General features: G+C 38.2%; 2 protein-coding genes and 1 long non-coding RNA gene across 4 annotated transcripts; 1 reads left to right on the top strand and 2 right to left on the bottom strand.

Annotated features, from left to right (window-relative positions):
- Positions 1 to 145: 145 nt before the first annotated feature.
- On the bottom strand, positions 146 to 14161 carry LOC111834687 (protocadherin alpha-C2-like). Of its 2 annotated transcripts, none has more exons than XM_072702349.1 (4): positions 11669 to 14161; positions 1343 to 1404; positions 917 to 1014; positions 146 to 488 (listed from the first exon to the last, which is right to left on the bottom strand). In XM_072702349.1, exons 1-4 carry the CDS (start codon positions 14159 to 14161, stop codon positions 268 to 270), a joined length of 2874 nt encoding a protein of 957 aa, XP_072558450.1. In that variant the 3' UTR covers positions 146 to 267. The 2 variants fall into 2 exon arrangements, with proteins under 2 accessions (XP_072558450.1, XP_072558451.1); XM_072702350.1 differs by having other exon boundaries at positions 146 to 485.
- On the bottom strand, positions 4129 to 8026 carry LOC140579676 (coiled-coil domain-containing protein 106-like). The gene is made up of 6 exons (XM_072702351.1): positions 7349 to 8026; positions 6549 to 6602; positions 5688 to 5726; positions 5301 to 5438; positions 4914 to 5135; positions 4129 to 4557 (listed from the first exon to the last, which is right to left on the bottom strand). The coding sequence occupies exons 1-6, from the start codon at positions 7674 to 7676 to the stop codon at positions 4247 to 4249; spliced, it is 1092 nt and encodes a 363-aa protein (XP_072558452.1). The 5' UTR covers positions 7677 to 8026; the 3' UTR covers positions 4129 to 4246.
- Positions 8047 to 10499, top strand: LOC111840004 (uncharacterized). Its single transcript, XR_002837255.2, has 4 exons — positions 8047 to 8274; positions 9089 to 9202; positions 9328 to 9535; positions 9895 to 10499. It is a non-coding gene; the product is annotated as an uncharacterized lncRNA (long non-coding RNA).
- Positions 14162 to 16629: the final 2468 nt, after the last annotated feature.

Genomic DNA, 16629 nt, shown 5'->3' with positions numbered 1-16629 from the left:
AAGCAGCAGTGTTGGTGAAAGTTGATTTTTAGAAATCCGTCACACTATTTGGCACACTTTTATAACAGAACACATATCAGCATCCATACGAAATATGCAGATACAAGGCAGGTCATTGCATACCACAGTAACCACAGTAACCTCCACACAGTCTCCTTTAATACCACGTTAAGGAAGGTAACCTTGATCAGTCACAAGACAGCATCAGTGACAGAGGCCACCTGAAGTTTTCCAAGGGACAGAAAATCCATAAGCAGTAGGTTTAAATTATTTGTTTAAAACAATCACAGATGCCCCTTTGGCCTCAAAGTTGGATGTGATTGCAGTTTTCTTCCCAAAGGTTGAGAAAGAGCTGTGGACATGTAGGTCGCTGTGGGTGGTACCAGGGATGTAAACATTATGCTGATAGTCAGGCAGCATGTGGGATACATAGCGAGCCTCCAAACGCTGGGCCTGGGTGCTGCTGAGGGCCCCGGTCACAGGGTCTGCTGGACAAAGAAAAAAAATGGCTCAATGGGATCCAACAAGTGGAGGTGTGAGCTATATTTCACTTTACATACATTATATTCTCTTTTCAAAGAAACACTGTGATTTTGGTGAGAGAATCTGCTATAACTTAGGAATACAAATAGCTAAGTGCCTTAATCCAGGCCTGAATAAATGGCTATTTCACATCCCATCTTCGAATTGGTGGTATTTTTTAGCTGATTGATTATGTCCTTCCTTGGAATGGCACCATGAGATGCCATTGTCTTGTAACGCTGGTTTTTAATGCCAAAAGATATCCTTGGTGCACGAGGTAGCCCATAATTATACTGCAGAATACAGCAGGCTACAGGAGGAGTGTATGGTAAAAAACACAGTGCCATGCAATGAAATATGAGAAAATAAGAGGCTGTTTGGAGATGCGACATACCATGCAGTTGAGTCCCCCACGTCCAGCAGTGATTGGTGATCTGGTCAACAAAAATTCCTGGTTCCTTCTGTACTATGGTTCTGTCTATGCCGACGGAGCTGTACCAAGTGAAATGCAAACGGCAGCACATAGATCAGTCAGAAAACATGCTCACAGGTATTATTTACCTTCCCCCTTCAATAATTGCTTAAGCAGTGGTCATGGTGGAATAATGGGACCCAAGACAGGAGTCCAATCCGGCATAAGTCATACAAAGAGTGAAATGCAATTTAAAGACAAACCGTAAGCCTCTGGACAAGGGAGAGATAGAGAGCTGAGAGGAAACCCCACACAAACACAAGAGAACATGCAAACGCCCACAGAGTCACGGATGGGATTTGAACCCCAAACCTGGAGGTGTGAGGCAACAGTGTTTATTCTACCTACCTTTTCAAAATAATGTTCTGTTGATTTGAGGACAGAGTACAGTCCATGTTCAGCTGCTTAAACTGCAAAAAAAAAAACATTAAGTTTTATTTTAATAAGAAAAAACAAGAAGTTTTACATCCAATTGTATCATTATCATGGTATATAACTAAGGGCCCCTGCACATTTAGTAGCAAGCTGTTACTACAAATTGGAAATCTGAAAGCAACAAATGCAATTGTCATTGATATAATACCAGGCCACTTGGGGTGGCACACAACACTATGAAGAACAACCTGGACTACGGTACTCCTGGGGCCTGTATCACGAAGCCGGATTTTCTGCTTAGTCGGATAACATCCTCTGGATGCTCTAAAGTTCTATCTGACACATCGGGATGCTAACTCTCACGGGCGACGAAGAAACCGTTAAGGATCCTAATTTAAAATCGGCTTAAGGAAAAATTAACTTATTTATGGTCTGATGGCTCCATCTAGCGAGAAGCAGCTTTAAACGATTTTGAAACCCATTTTAGAGACTTCCCGATTCACTTTTTTATATCCCGATCCGATCCATTCAATAAACCTACATACACTGGCCAAGCCCCGATCGGATTTTTGAACTAATATTTAAACAGACAGTAGGCTCCGACTTTGCAAGTGCCTGATTAGATTCGTTGTATTAAACGACGCTCTGTTGCTACCTCGTCTACAAAGGGTGGCATTGTAAACATTGCAGGTAGCTGTTTGGCTGCTTTGAGTTTCCAATTGAAAGAATTTCCACACGTCTGACATGTCGACAGTTCGCAGTTTCAAGTCACGCGCCTCGACGCCCAAATCTACTGTATCATATGACGGAACCTCATAATCTGCGCATTTTACGTAAATTGGGCGCCCGCGGGGAATTAAATAGATCTGGCTTTTCATCGGGCTGTGGTGGCCGATACTGATTAATTAACAAATGCCTGAATGGGCCCCGATTTCTGTCTTTGATGGTGGCTCGGAACATCACTGATTTGTAAGGTAAAAGTTTTGGGTTTATGGTAAATAATGAGCACATAGCTTATATACACTCTGTCAATGACAAATACAACAATTTTTAAATAAACAAGTAACATAATGACAGCGCACTGTGTGGACCTGTTTGCTCGGCGCTCAGGATAGAAGAAACACAAAATATGACGTAAAATGTAGGCCTAATATTAAACTATAAACTAACCATACTAGGTATACTAAAATAAACGCTACATATAAACAAAGTAAATGCTGGTACTGGAAATGAACTATAGGCTATAGGTTAGGTTACTATAGCATTAAATAATACTGGTAACACTTTATAATAACAGTACATGAATTAGCATGTAATTAGTAATTTCTTCACTATGAACTAATGATGAACTAATGATGAGTTAAGACATGTATTAATCATGAACTAATGAAGAACTAACGTAACTACGACATGAGTCATATGAATTACAGCATGAATAGCACCACCTTAATTCATGTTAGTTCCTGCATGTTAGTTAATATATTAATTAACACTGCGGTAAACTAAATCAAACATGTTCTAAAAGAAAGATGGCACAATGCAAAATTGTTTAGAAATTTGTCACCTGCAGCTGTCACAAACATCAGTGAATGATTTCACCTAACTAATCCAACATACAGTGATGCATTCACAATTAAGAACAATTGTCTCATCCTGTTTTGAGTGATTCTACTGCTGCCGTCCTACAATAATGCATTCATTAAGCAGATGCAATTTTCCAATTTAAAATCAGTGTTAGCATAGAGATGCTGGTTATCGCTTTGGTTGTTATGGATCGGTTTACTGTCATTATATCATTATAATGCACTGAAGACAGATGTTTGTCTTCTGTTCTTGCTCTTCTTTTGAGCCACAATTGCCCCTTCAAAAAGTCAACTTTCCTCCTACCATTCAGTTCCTTCTTCATCCAAATGCAGCCACAGGACCTCTGCTCTTCTACTTCTTTACAAACCACCAAAAATCTTATTTACATGAGCTTATAAAACATGTATAATTGATATATTTTTTTAAATGTCAGGGTTAGGTTAGGGTTGGTTATTAAGTCATGACATAATGATGCATTAACAAGTCATGAATTCATGTTACTTTATAAGTAATTAATATTGAGTAAACAATTATGTGCCCCCCCAAGTAAAGTCATGACATAATGATGCATTAACAAGTCATGAATTCATGTTACTTTATACGTAATCAATAATGAGTTGGCAATAATGTGCCTTATTTTGCACCAGTATATCCAAAATGATTAGTTTAAATTACATACTCATCAGCATGTAAAAAAAACCCACAAAGCACAGAAATGAAAAGGTAAAACACACCTTTTATTTTACAAAGGTTTAAATGGCAGTGCACCTTTAATATACAACTTGCCTCTTGATTTTTCATAAAACTCAACCTAAAACATATGCAAAACTGAAATCAATATTTTAAAACTGTTTGAAGAATGGTCACTAATAACAGTAACATTACACAACTTTACAACTACGCATAACTTTTTATTTATTTTTTTTAACAATATTAACAAAACATTGTTAGAATATTGAGGGAATAGTTCACCCAAAAATTAAACTTGTCATTTACTCACCCTCAAGTAGTTCCAAATCTGTATGAGATTTTTCTTCTGCTGAACACAAATGAAGCTGTTTGGAAGAATGTTCGCAACCAAGCAGATCTCGGCCCCCATTGATTACCATAGCATTTTTTCCTACTATGGCAGTCAGTGGTGCCCAAGATCTGCTTGGTTGCAAACATTCGTCCAAATAGCTTCCCTTGTGTTCAGCAGAAGAAAAATCTCATACAGATTTGGAACTACTTGAGGGTGAGTAAATGAAAAGTTTAATTTTTGGGTGAACTATCCCTTTAAGCAACAAGTATACCTCACTTCTTTGATATATCAAGAAGGGCACTGCTCTCTTTCAATTTTTTTATCATGTCTACATTAGGCTGAGCCAGGCACCTTGCAAGACAGACATCAGAAAATTTTTGGATGCTTTCTCCCATTTTAAAAGTGGCTCTCACTGCTTTGTATTCTTCGGGATTTGCAACTGCCAACTCAGCAATGGGGGCTTGCATGACAATTGTGTTTCTGTCAACATTAATTTTGTTGTACGCTTCAGCTTTAGTGAAGCCACCATTTACCAGGTGTAACACTTTGTGGTAGCGTTTGATGGAGTCTTCAGGGTTTTTTACTATAGGGGAAAGAAGGAAGAAGAATGTTGTACAAGTCCGATAAAGGTGAGAATTATTTTTATATTTTATATATATATATATATATATATATATATATATATATATATATATATATATATATATATATATATATATATATATATATATATATATATATATATATATATATATATATATATATATATATATATATATATATATATATAAAAAACACTGCGCTAGTGTTTTTGGGATATTTTATTTTAATTAATTAATTATTTTATTTATTTTTTTCTTACATACTGCGCCTTTAAAACCTTAATTTTCACTTCTGGTTGAACTATACCTTTTAATATTTTGGATTGAATAAACATACCTCTTCTAAAATCAACCCTCAGTTTCTTGGATTTTTTCTTGTTTCTTCGTTTTTTATCCTTTTTCTTCTTCTTTGTTCTTGGTTCGGAATCTGATGAATCTGAAGATTCTGAGGAATCAGAAGATTCATCACTGGACACCTTCTCCTTGGATGCAGCAGTATTGGATGAAGATGCAGACAGTGCCTGTCCAGGAGACATTACGGCTTCATGCCTCAGAAGTGCTATGACAAAGAACAATTTAAAATAAGTGTAGAACAAAACTACAGGTAAAGACTTTACCACATTTAATTTAGGAATAAGTTATTTAAATAAAATTACTTCTAATTACAAGTTGTAACTTACGGACTGCCAGAATTGTTCTTAAAGTTCATGACCTTAATACTCACCATCCTCTAATCTTGCTCTGAGAAAATTTTTGTCATCTGTCAGGGAGTCAACTTTTTCCTGAAGATGAAGAATCTTCTGCTTTTGCATCTCTATTGTTAGTTTTGCTTTGTCAAGAGCAATCTGCAAAGTGGGTGCACCTAATAAAAGAGAAATCAGAAACATGCAACTTGGCTGAAAGCAGAATAAGAAAAATGTGGCCTACTTGAATTAGGCCTAAGTCAAAATACATAATTTACACCCTACACATTAACAGCCACATTTCTGTGAACCAAATTACACAAATGAAATATCTAAATTAACATTTCAATCCAGCAATTCTTTTCCCATTTTTTCTGTAATGTTTACATATTTCTTGCATAGCAATGTAGAAAAGGGTACAAACAAACCTCCTGTTTCACTGGTTTGCTGTATTGCAGGCTGAAGTCCTGAAACCAACAACAACATCAACAAAACAACTTAAAATACAGCATTTGAACAAAGAAACAGGCAGAGTTTAAAAGTTGGCATGAAACCGGCATTTCGATTAACTTCATTTCTGTATAGGGAAGAATGGCTTATGTCAGAAGCCAACCGTTTTCAATCCTCATAACCAGTCATTTAATTAATTTTTTTTTTTTTCATTGTAAAGATAAAAAAAGTCCTAAATTTTACTTTGTCTTTATGCAAACTGACCTGCGTATTTACATAATATTTATACTATTCATGTTGATATTTGTAATGGAAAATAGCTACATATACCAAAGTTATTAGAGCACATCTATGAGTTTTTTTTTTTTTGCAAAACCAAAATATATAATCAAAATGTAATTCATTTAGAAAATGTGTACACAGTACGTATACTTTCACTTGAGTACACTTTAATATGGCAACACTTTATAATAATTGAGTACACTTTATAACTTAATTACAACTTTTCCCTCAAATTCCTAATTGGCTCCTTATCAATAGTTAGTAGTTAAGGTAGTTGTTAAGTTTAGGTATTGGGTAGGATTAGGGATGTAGCATAAGGTTATGTAGATAAGCCAACAATATGTGCTTAATTAGTCTAATAAATGGCTAATATTCAAGTGCATGCCAATAAGCAACTAGTTAAGTGACCCTAAAATATGTTAAATGTCAACTTTAATACTTTTTATACCCCAGCGCTTACAAGCTAAGTGACAAAACACTGTTTAATATCTCAGGAGAGACAAATACCAATGAATGAAACTTTATGGATGTATCAGTAATTATATTAAATGACTTACTTTCTGATGAGTTAGCTGTACTTTCAGTCTGAACATTCTTGCGTGCAGATACAACTATAGGGGGGAAGCAAGCATAGTTCAGTATTTAAAAAAAACACCTGAAAACATGTACATAAGCAGGGCTGCCAACTCACACATATGGCTTTGTCTCACATTAATAGACTGCCCAACTAAACTTCACAACAATTTTACATCAATAATCCCTATGTTTTCACACTGCATTGTGGAGTAAACATTTCCATGCAGTGAAATGGTTTTGTGATTGACAACATTGATACCTTAAAATGCCCAATCCCCTGACCAGTGCCCTGACTTTTGAAGTAGAGAGCTGGCACAGTTAAAAATGCCTGTCTGTATTAGAAACTGTAGACAAACGAGGTGCATTGTTTATTGTAATGAATACTATATTATTTTTTCACTGTGTAGAGAATAAAAAAAAAAGCATATAATAAAGCATTTTGATTAATTTAAATACATAAAAAATGGCATGGTTTTACAGATAAAGCTTGAATTGATTAGGCCTTATTTCATTTAAGATTTTCAAGTAGCCTATCTTTTATAAACGTCCCTTAGAATAAAACATTAACGTTACTGGTGTGCAAAACAATGTTTTAAGATATGTCAGTGCGATCAGTTTTCAGCTAAAACTTGAGACTAGGCCTTGTCTGTGAAAACGCGACAATGACTTACCAAAATCTCACTCAAGCCAGGCCACTCAAGTTTGCAAGCCCGGCAAAAGTACATCAAACAACATGCATGTTACAAATACGTACCATATTTTTTATTTTTATAATACATACCATATTCACGTGAGCTGTACTTGCTTTGTGTGGTAATTTTCCTCCCACAACGCGTTGCCTTTCTCTTCTCATCCATCTTGCTCAAATTTGTTGATTGGCGCGAAGCTATGCTTAATTGTGCGGTTGGCGCCACCCCATCGTCCTCGTGGTCTAATGACATAGTTTGGATTTTTATTACTGTAATTCCACTTCTAAACCCTACGTGAAGCTCTGGTGGGTCTTGGATATCTTTACAGTTATCCCAGTTTGTATATACATCCAAAGATGGTGCAATACCATAAAGTTTTACTTGGGTTAATGTGTGTATTATGTTTAAGCCCTTGTGCATGATTGAAGCAGGTTCTTATCGCACCGGAAATAGGCGGGGCAATCTCTGTTGTTTTTAGCGCCACCTGACCTGAGTTTAATTACTGTAGTTAGCACCAATAGCTCTCTGGTCATGTTGCATTCAAAATTGCTGCTTTTCGCGATTCAGAAACCCACGACTAACAGGAAACGCAAGCTCATTAAATGGCTTCAAAGTAAAAAGTTACTAGCAAGGAGAGTAAAGTGCTCAAGATGTGGCCATAATATGACAATGGAGAGAAATAGAAGACATGTCGACGGTTTTCATTGGTAAATTAAACAAATTACAGATTTGATTACATGATACACTGTTGATCTTTTTTTCCATGGATATTATAGGTCTACAACCTAAAAAAGTCCTTAAAAGTTTTAAATGTCGTAAATACGGTTTTCCTAATTAGCGTCTTAAAACGACTTAAATCTAGATTCGATAGGTCTTATTTGGGTGGTATTACCACGAAAAAAAATCCACAAATATCTGTCGATATCGATAAACGTCTTCTATATATAAATTTGAATCTGGCCGCAGATGGAAAAACTTGGGTTGCCTAATATCACGCCGCCCCCACCTCCCCAGGCAGGTGAGTTTTTATTAGGGTTGGAGCTGAACTCTTCAGGGCTGTAGCTCTCCAGGACCGGGGTTCGCCACCCCGGCCTAGGAGATATTGTGTGTGTTTGAATAATATGGCGGCAAATCTATGCCATTAATAACCGAGCGCACCACTGATGCTGGCGCGTGACATGTTCTCTGCGCGCAATTCTCTTCATCTAAGTTTGAACAGTTTTCCCCTAAGTTAAATGTGTTGTCATTTGTGTAATGATAAGCTGTCAACAATGTTAATGATTTTATTAATATTAATTTATATTTGTTGCCTACAGAGCCTATGAGTTTCCTACATTACAATATAAAAAAAGATGCATCCAACAATCAGAATATTGCTTGGGGTGTAGGTTTTAAGCTTATATAATCGATAATTATCTGCATATGAAAACAATAGAGTAATAATAAAACATAAGTTTAATGTCTTCATTAAGATAGCTAAGTGTGCGTGTGTTTGGGTGTATTTCCTTTGCAGGTTTGGTCTTATATTTCATGTAAAGTGGTATTAAAAAGGTCTTAAAAAATCTTTAATATCTGACACCATGAATACATTCTCTCCACGCTGCAGTGTATCAGGCAGCTTTGCCACAAAGACTTTAATAGGTGGTTATAATAAAACAGGCTTTACTGTATATCTTGTTAAAAGTTTATATTTTACATGTTATCACGTTTGTATTTCATGTTACAGAAATAATGATACTTCTGAGAGTTAGGGAAAAGAAAAAATGTTATCAATGTGTGTTAAAAATACTTTTGTCTACATAACTGTTTTTTGTTATTTATCGTCATCACAGGATGTGCAGACATAAAAGTCATCGAGGCAAGAAAACCAGCCGATCAGTGCGAGCAGGGTCTCTCTTTGAGAGATCAAAACTCAGCTTGTCATCTTGGCTAATGTTCATTTACAGGTGAGTCTGTTACTGGACAGCTGAGAAGGTATAGTATAATATTACAATGCCTTTCAAAGTTCTTTGTTTTAATTTTGACAACTCAGCTTTCCATCATCATTGAGTCATCATTGTGTACTTCACAGGTTCACTCAGGGGTTACGGATCAGACAAATTGATATGATGCAAGATGGCATTGCAAAAAGCTCCAAAACACTCTCTAAGATGGCTAGTATCATGAGGAATGTTTGCCACTGTGCTATGAAACGATTCAGAAGAAGACATGGACAGATGATTGGAAGTGCTCTGGAATTTGCCGTTCTTGATGAAAGTAACTTTCGTCATAAAAGAAAGGTAAATTTAGAACCTATAAGGCAAATTTGCTGACCACTATTATTGTCATTTGAACATTTCTAATTGGCATTTATTTGGTTTTGGAATGTCTGTGATGTCTTACTATTTCTTGTAACATATAAATAATGTACAAGCACACATCTGTTTTTCTCTCATCTGTTTTCTTTTATTCTAGAAATAACCAACTGAGTGTATATGTAAACCTTGTTTGTTTTGAAATTAAAATCAGCCACACTTGTATAAAGCTCCCCCAGACTTTCCTTTAATTTGTTACCCGTCTGTATGTGTAAACATGTTAAATGAATATAATGATAATGTAGTATTTCTTTTTTTTTTAATTACATATTTAACTTTTACAGTATGGACGAGGGAGAGCATCAACAACATGGAGGCGAAAGAAATGGGTGTTTGGCATTCTAGGTGTGAGGAATAAACACAGACACCCAATCTTGCGGCTTGTGAAAAGAAGATCAAGAGCACACCTCGTTCCCATAGTTGTGAAACATGTGCGTCCAGGCACTACCATTATTTCAGATGAGTGGAGAGCCTACAGGGGTGCTTTGGCCAGCATGGGCTACAGACATTTCACAGTAAACCATTCACAGTGGTTTGTAGACCCACACAGTGGAGCTCACTCACAACACATTGAAAGAGCGTGGCTGACATACAAAACGAACATATGGAGACTAAGAGGGAATAGGACAGAGAAGATGCTAAAAGAACACCTCTCACTCATAGAGTGGACTCACTGGCTTGGGGAAAAACATAAGCAGGGACCACTTGGGCGCATAATAAAAGACATTTGCCATCAATTTCCTGTTTAGAAGACAACATGCTGAACATTTGTATTTTGTGTAAGACATAAGTAAAATAAAGGTTAAGATACAAGTTACCTTAGCCTCTTGATTTAAAGTGCACTGCCATTTAAACCTTTGTAAAATAAAAGGTGTGTTTTACCTTTTCATTTCTGTGCTTTGTGGGTTTTTTTTACATGCTGATGAGTATGTAATTTAAACTAATCATTTTGGATATACTGGTGCAAAATAAGGCACATTATTGCCAACTCATTATTGATTACGTATAAAGTAACATGAATTCATGACTTGTTAATGCATCATTATGTCATGACTTTACTTGGGGGGGCACATAATTGTTTACTCAATATTAATTACTTATAAAGTAACATGAATTCATGACTTGTTAATGCATCATTATGTCATGACTTAATAACCAACCCTAACCTAACCCTGACATTTAAAAAAATATATCAATTATACATGTTTTATAAGCTCATGTAAATAAGATTTTTGGTGGTTTGTAAAGAAGTAGAAGAGCAGAGGTCCTGTGGCTGCATTTGGATGAAGAAGGAACTGAATGGTAGGAGGAAAGTTGACTTTTTGAAGGGGCAATTGTGGCTCAAAAGAAGAGCAAGAACAGAAGACAAACATCTGTCTTCAGTGCATTATAATGATATAATGACAGTAAACCGATCCATAACAACCAAAGCGATAACCAGCATCTCTATGCTAACACTGATTTTAAATTGGAAAATTGCATCTGCTTAATGAATGCATTATTGTAGGACGGCAGCAGTAGAATCACTCAAAACAGGATGAGACAATTGTTCTTAATTGTGAATGCATCACTGTATGTTGGATTAGTTAGGTGAAATCATTCACTGATGTTTGTGACAGCTGCAGGTGACAAATTTCTAAACAATTTTGCATTGTGCCATCTTTCTTTTAGAACATGTTTGATTTAGTTTACCGCAGTGTTAATTAATATATTAACTAACATGCAGGAACTAACATGAATTAAGGTGGTGCTATTCATGCTGTAATTCATATGACTCATGTCGTAGTTACGTTAGTTCTTCATTAGTTCATGATTAATACATGTCTTAACTCATCATTAGTTCATCATTAGTTCATAGTGAAGAAATTACTAATTACATGCTAATTCATGTACTGTTATTATAAAGTGTTACCATAATACTAAGCCTGTTTATCTCATAACTAAGCAAATTACTGTACATTTATGCACCGATTGATGCAAAACTTCAGTTTTTGGTTCAACGGCCTGCAACACTGACTAAGCTATAGGCCTACAATAGACTGCAGGCAACGTCGTTACCTTGTAGGGTGATTCCGTTCCTTTGTTAAACGTTTTCCAGCCCAGCTCTGGACAATCATCTCCTTTCGCATTGTTCTTGATCTGGGTCAGACTGCCAGCTTTTAGAAACATGAAATCGCTGCTCACCGACCCCGGAGTCAAACACACTTGCAAACAGGACGCATGGGTATGAGCACAGCTACTTTTCAGTTCACCAAACCCAGCGGATGTTGTGGTCCTCGCAGATACACGTTCGTGCGGGTTGGATTTTATTACATTTTCATTGGAGTCTCCGGATCCGACCCCGCAGCACAATCCCCAGATGGAGTCGCGGCTTTCAGTGGAGTGTCTGATCCAGTATCCTTTAATGGAGTTCAGGACGATTATAGCCACAAGTAATACTAACGAAAATGCACCACAGGAAACAATCATGTACAGAATAAGACTAGCGGCTCGTGGCGGAGCCACATAGAGGTCGTCCAGATCAGATAGGGATTCTGGCACGCTGTCGACCACTGACACGATAATTGAAATTGTAGCCGAGAGGGCGGGTTGACCGTTATCCTTGACCGAAATTATTAGTCTTTGTCTTCTGGCGTCTTTGTCTGTTAGCCTTCGAATTGTCCTAATTTCTCCTGTGTACAGGGCAAGGCTAAACAATGTTGGATCTGTCGCCTGTATAAGCTGGTGGGAGAGACGCGAATTTTGCCCAGCGTCCGCATCTGTCGCAATAATTTTCCCCACTAGATAGCCCGCATCTGCTGACCTGGGCACAGTCTCCGTGGCGAACGAGCCATTGGTGGGCAAGGGGGATATGATGATCGGGGCGTTGTCATTTTGATCCAAAACAAAGACATTCACCATGATGTTGCTACTCAAAGGTGGCAAGCCAGCATCTTGGACCTGAACTTGAAACTGAAACTTTCTGAATTTCTCATAGTCAAAGGAGCGCAATGCATAGATGTCTCCATTGGCTGAGTTGATTGAGATGTAAATGGACACGGGTATATCTTGAATCTGACCCCCCAAAATAAAGTAGGACAAACAAGCATTATAGTCCCAATCAGGATCAACTGCTGTCACTGAGAAAATGGAAGCTCCCGGAACATTATTCTCAGTAACATAGACCGTGTATGCCTGACGCGCAAAGACAGGAGCATTGTCGTTTATGTCAGAGACTTGAATTGAGATTCTTGTTGTTGTGGAGAGTGAGGGTGTGCCCAGATCCCTAGCGCTAAACGTGATGTTGTATTCGGCCACAATTTCCCTGTCAAGGAAATCGCTCGTGATCAGTGTGTAGTAATTTTTATAGGAGCTGAGAAGTTCAAAAGGTGTATTTCTGGGAATGTGACAAATCACATTCCCATTTTCACCAGAGTCACGGTCCATAACACTAATGACAGCAATTACCGTGCCGGGAGATGCATCCTCTGGGATGGTCATAGAGACTGAAGTAAGAAAAACATCTGGACGATTGTCGTTTACATCTAAAACATCGACGAGTACCGTGCAGTACACGGCAACTGCCGACGGACCCCTGTCTTTAGCTTGGACATATATTTCGTACGTTTTGGCCTTTTCATAATCTAAAACTCCTTTTACTCTGATTTCACCCGTGGAAGAGTCCATTTCGAACAAATCACGCACTTTTAACGGCGAGTGCCCACTGAAAGAATAAGAGATGTCCGCGTTGGAACCTTCGTCCATGTCTGAAGCGTTGAGCTTAATGACAGTTGTGCCCTGCGGTGAATTCTCAAACAACTTCACCCGGTAGACAGAACGATCAAAGACGGGAACATTGTCGTTAGCATCTAACACAAATACTATGATCTGGATGGTACCAGATTTCTCAGGGGTGCCGCTATCCACTGCTGTTAACACCATTTGATGCGTCGTCTGCTTCTCCCTGTCCAGTGGACTGTCCAGCACCAGCTCCACAAACTTGGTGCCATCGCTGCGTGTCAGCATCTCCAGCGCAAAATGCTGGTTAACGCTGAGCAGATAGGTGTTCAGAGAGTTCACGCCAACATCCATGTCCTGTGCGCTGTCCAGTGGAAAGCGGGAGCCAGTGAGAGACGACTCGGATATCTCCAAGCTTAATTCGCTCTGAGGGAATCTGGGTGCGTTGTCGTTCACATCCAGAACTTCCACTTCAATCCTATAGAGTTCAAAAGGATTTTCAATGACGACCTGTAAATAGAAAAAACAAGTCGGGTTTTGCTCACACATTTCATCTCGGTCTATCTTCTCAATCACAAATAAAATTCCATTTTGCAAATTGACTGCCAAATACTGCTTTTTAATACTAGAAACTATTCTAAATCTGCGTAAGGACAGCACAGCAATTTCCAAGCCCAGGTCCTCGGTGATATTTCCAACAAAGGCTCCTCGCTCCTGCTCTTCTGGCACAGTGTAGCGTATCTGCACCAGGGCTGAGTCCAAAACACCGAGGCTCAGACCCAAAGTTAGCATCAGCAGTCGTAACATCCACCTTCCAGAGATTCTCTGGTTCATGTCAGTGTCATGCAGTACGCCGATCGCCATCAAGCGACAAAATCAACTTATTCGATATGTAAAAACAAGAACATATGACTGGCGCGCAAAGATTACAAGGAGTTATGTCAACATAAAATAAGTAAAAGTAAAAACTATACGTTGTCCGTTAAACTACAAATAGCCTACCAAATAATAATTTCACAGGGTGTGCGTGTATGATGGAATGTGTTCCTGTGATTTTATCGTGCAACAAATTAATGTTTATCAACGGGGAGGGATTGGGCTCTCTCATTGGTGGGTGATCACATAAGCGCTTTATGCATAATTACACTGGGGCTTTAATCTTCCCATGCTTAAAATGACTAGCAAGCAAGAGAAAGAAACCACAATACACATGTAAGTCTTGGCATAAAATGTGTGGGTGTGACTGAGGTTGGATAAGCTTTTTGAAATACACTGAACAAGTACGCAATCGCTTCAAACAATAAACAATGAATATAACTTAATTGTTAAAAAACAATAGCCTCAATATACCACTTAACCATCCAAAAGTGTAATCCTTTGGTTTAAATAACCAGAGCACGTAATACGACGGCAGATGGGAGACTTGGGTTCTCATCCTTTTTTTTATTAACTGATTGGGGATCGGGAAGCCACAGCCAGCACTGAGCACAATAAAGACAGCAAATGATCTCCGAATAATCCCGAAACATTAACAGGACAAGCTACGTACACGCGCATTACAAATATTCAAAGCGCATCATGTCTACATTGGGAAGTACTCAAACTTCTTGGATTGTTGGATTCAAACAAGCGGAAAATGTGACTGCCAGTAATTGCTTTAATAATTGGATATCGTGAGGCTTGAATTGACTTGTTTAGCACAACGACATGAGCAAATGGCGATGTGCAGAATGCTAGGGTGTTACACAGGACAGCCGTTTATTACAGAATAAACTTTAATTCACTCATATTTTTTCCTAAATATAAACGAAGTGCTTATAGTTTTCATTTGATAAACATGTTCCATACATTGTGGAATTTCATTATGAACGTCTTTTGTGTCATAAATCTCAGTGGTATCCATGACAGGCATAAAGCTTACCGACTTCATAGAAATTAAATTGTACATGTGAAGCTATTAATATTACTATTAATAGCACAACTATATGAAGAGAACGTGTGAAATGCCACAAAATTGATTATGCAAAAACTGGCAATTCGGCCGAACACTGATCCTCAAAGTAGCCAGTAGGTGGAGACAGAGACCGCATGAGGCGGGGCCTGCATCTGGAGGTTCACTGTTTGTAATAAATATTCCTTTTTCCTACCCACTGGCAGACACGTTATCCCTCATACTATTCTGCAGGGAGTGCTGGGATACTTTGGGCCAAAATCTGGGGGCACACCCCCTTCATAAGGATGGCAGGAGTCCCATAAGTGTATGAGACCTGGGATCTTATGAAGCACACACTCATGTGCGTAAATAATGCGGCGGCAGCACAAACTGAGCACGTAATCATACTCTGATCTACTGATTTCCACAGGAAGACCAACATTTTAAGTGCGTCAGAATATCGTATCACAGGTTGAAGAACAGAATTTTGCCTGCAGAATCTCGTGTTCAGTTTGATTTGCCTCCCATTAACTACACCATTGGGGCACAGCATTAACATTACAGACAAGCTTACGGGCTATGGGTCCAAGGTCATTCAACTTTCTCTGGACACACCCCTCAGCAGTGACAGAAATGGGGAAACAGGCGTTTAACAGTAAATATAAACAAAATTAAGAATTGATTTAGTTTTATTTTCAGATATTTTCCATTGTGATGTGTCATTTATACTTCTGTACTTCTGTTTCCATTCAGTCGACAGTCACCCATAGTCATTAATATCAGCAGGAAATTCTTTGGCTATTGGCTTTCATGTACTTTAGTGGTGCAATGGCTGGAACAGCTTGCGTTAGCTGCTGGGATGAGGACAGTAGTGATGCAGGACTCTGGGGACAAACTCACTCATATCCTCAACAAATGCTGCCTGACCTTAAAATGCTGACCTTCTGGGACTAGAGCATGAGTGCCAGCGGATGGGTCAGAGAGGAGCTGAGGGATAGTGTACAGCAACCTCACAGACATGTACAAGATAACGTTAGTAATGTGTAGAGCAACCTCACAGACATGTACAAGATAACGTTAGTAATGTGTAGAGCAACCTCACAGACATGTACAAGATAACGTTAGTAATGTGTACAGCAACCTCACAGACATGTACAAGATAACGTTAGTAATGTGTAGAGCAACCTCACAGACATGTACAAGATAACGTTAGTAATGTGTAGAGCAACCTCACAGACATGTACAAGATAGCGTTAGTAATGTGTAGAGCAACCTCACAGACATGTACAAGATAACGTTAGTAATGTGTAGAACAACCTCACAGACATGTACAAGATAACGTTAGTAATGTGTAGAGCAACCTCACAGA

This window comes from Paramormyrops kingsleyae, chromosome 18 (genome assembly GCF_048594095.1).
Source record: "Paramormyrops kingsleyae isolate MSU_618 chromosome 18, PKINGS_0.4, whole genome shotgun sequence".
NCBI classification, from domain to species: domain Eukaryota; kingdom Metazoa; phylum Chordata; class Actinopteri; order Osteoglossiformes; family Mormyridae; genus Paramormyrops; species Paramormyrops kingsleyae.
Note: the sequence above shows the minus strand (reverse complement) of the source record. Positions and strands in the feature narration are given on the sequence as shown.

What these genes read in the sequence shown, in the direction of transcription:
- LOC140579676 (XM_072702351.1), bottom strand. Translation starts at nt 7,676, where the DNA reads ATGCACAAGGGCTTAAACATAATACACACATTAACCCAAGTAAAACTT. An exon ending in TACAGCTAACTCATCAGAAA is followed by an intron (nt 5,727 to 6,548) that starts GTAAGTCATTTA and finishes TGTTGGTTTCAG; the next exon opens with GACTTCAGCCTGCAATACAG. An exon ending in CAGAGCAAGATTAGAGGATG is followed by an intron (nt 5,136 to 5,300) that starts GTGAGTATTAAG and finishes TCTTTGTCATAG; the next exon opens with CACTTCTGAGGCATGAAGCC.
- LOC111834687 (XM_072702349.1), bottom strand. Translation starts at nt 14,161, where the DNA reads ATGAACCAGAGAATCTCTGGAAGGTGGATGTTACGACTGCTGATGCTA. An exon ending in CAGAACATTATTTTGAAAAG is followed by an intron (nt 1,015 to 1,342) that starts GTAGGTAGAATA and finishes CACTTGGTACAG; the next exon opens with CTCCGTCGGCATAGACAGAA. An exon ending in GTGGGGGACTCAACTGCATG is followed by an intron (nt 489 to 916) that starts GTATGTCGCATC and finishes TTCTTTGTCCAG; the next exon opens with CAGACCCTGTGACCGGGGCC.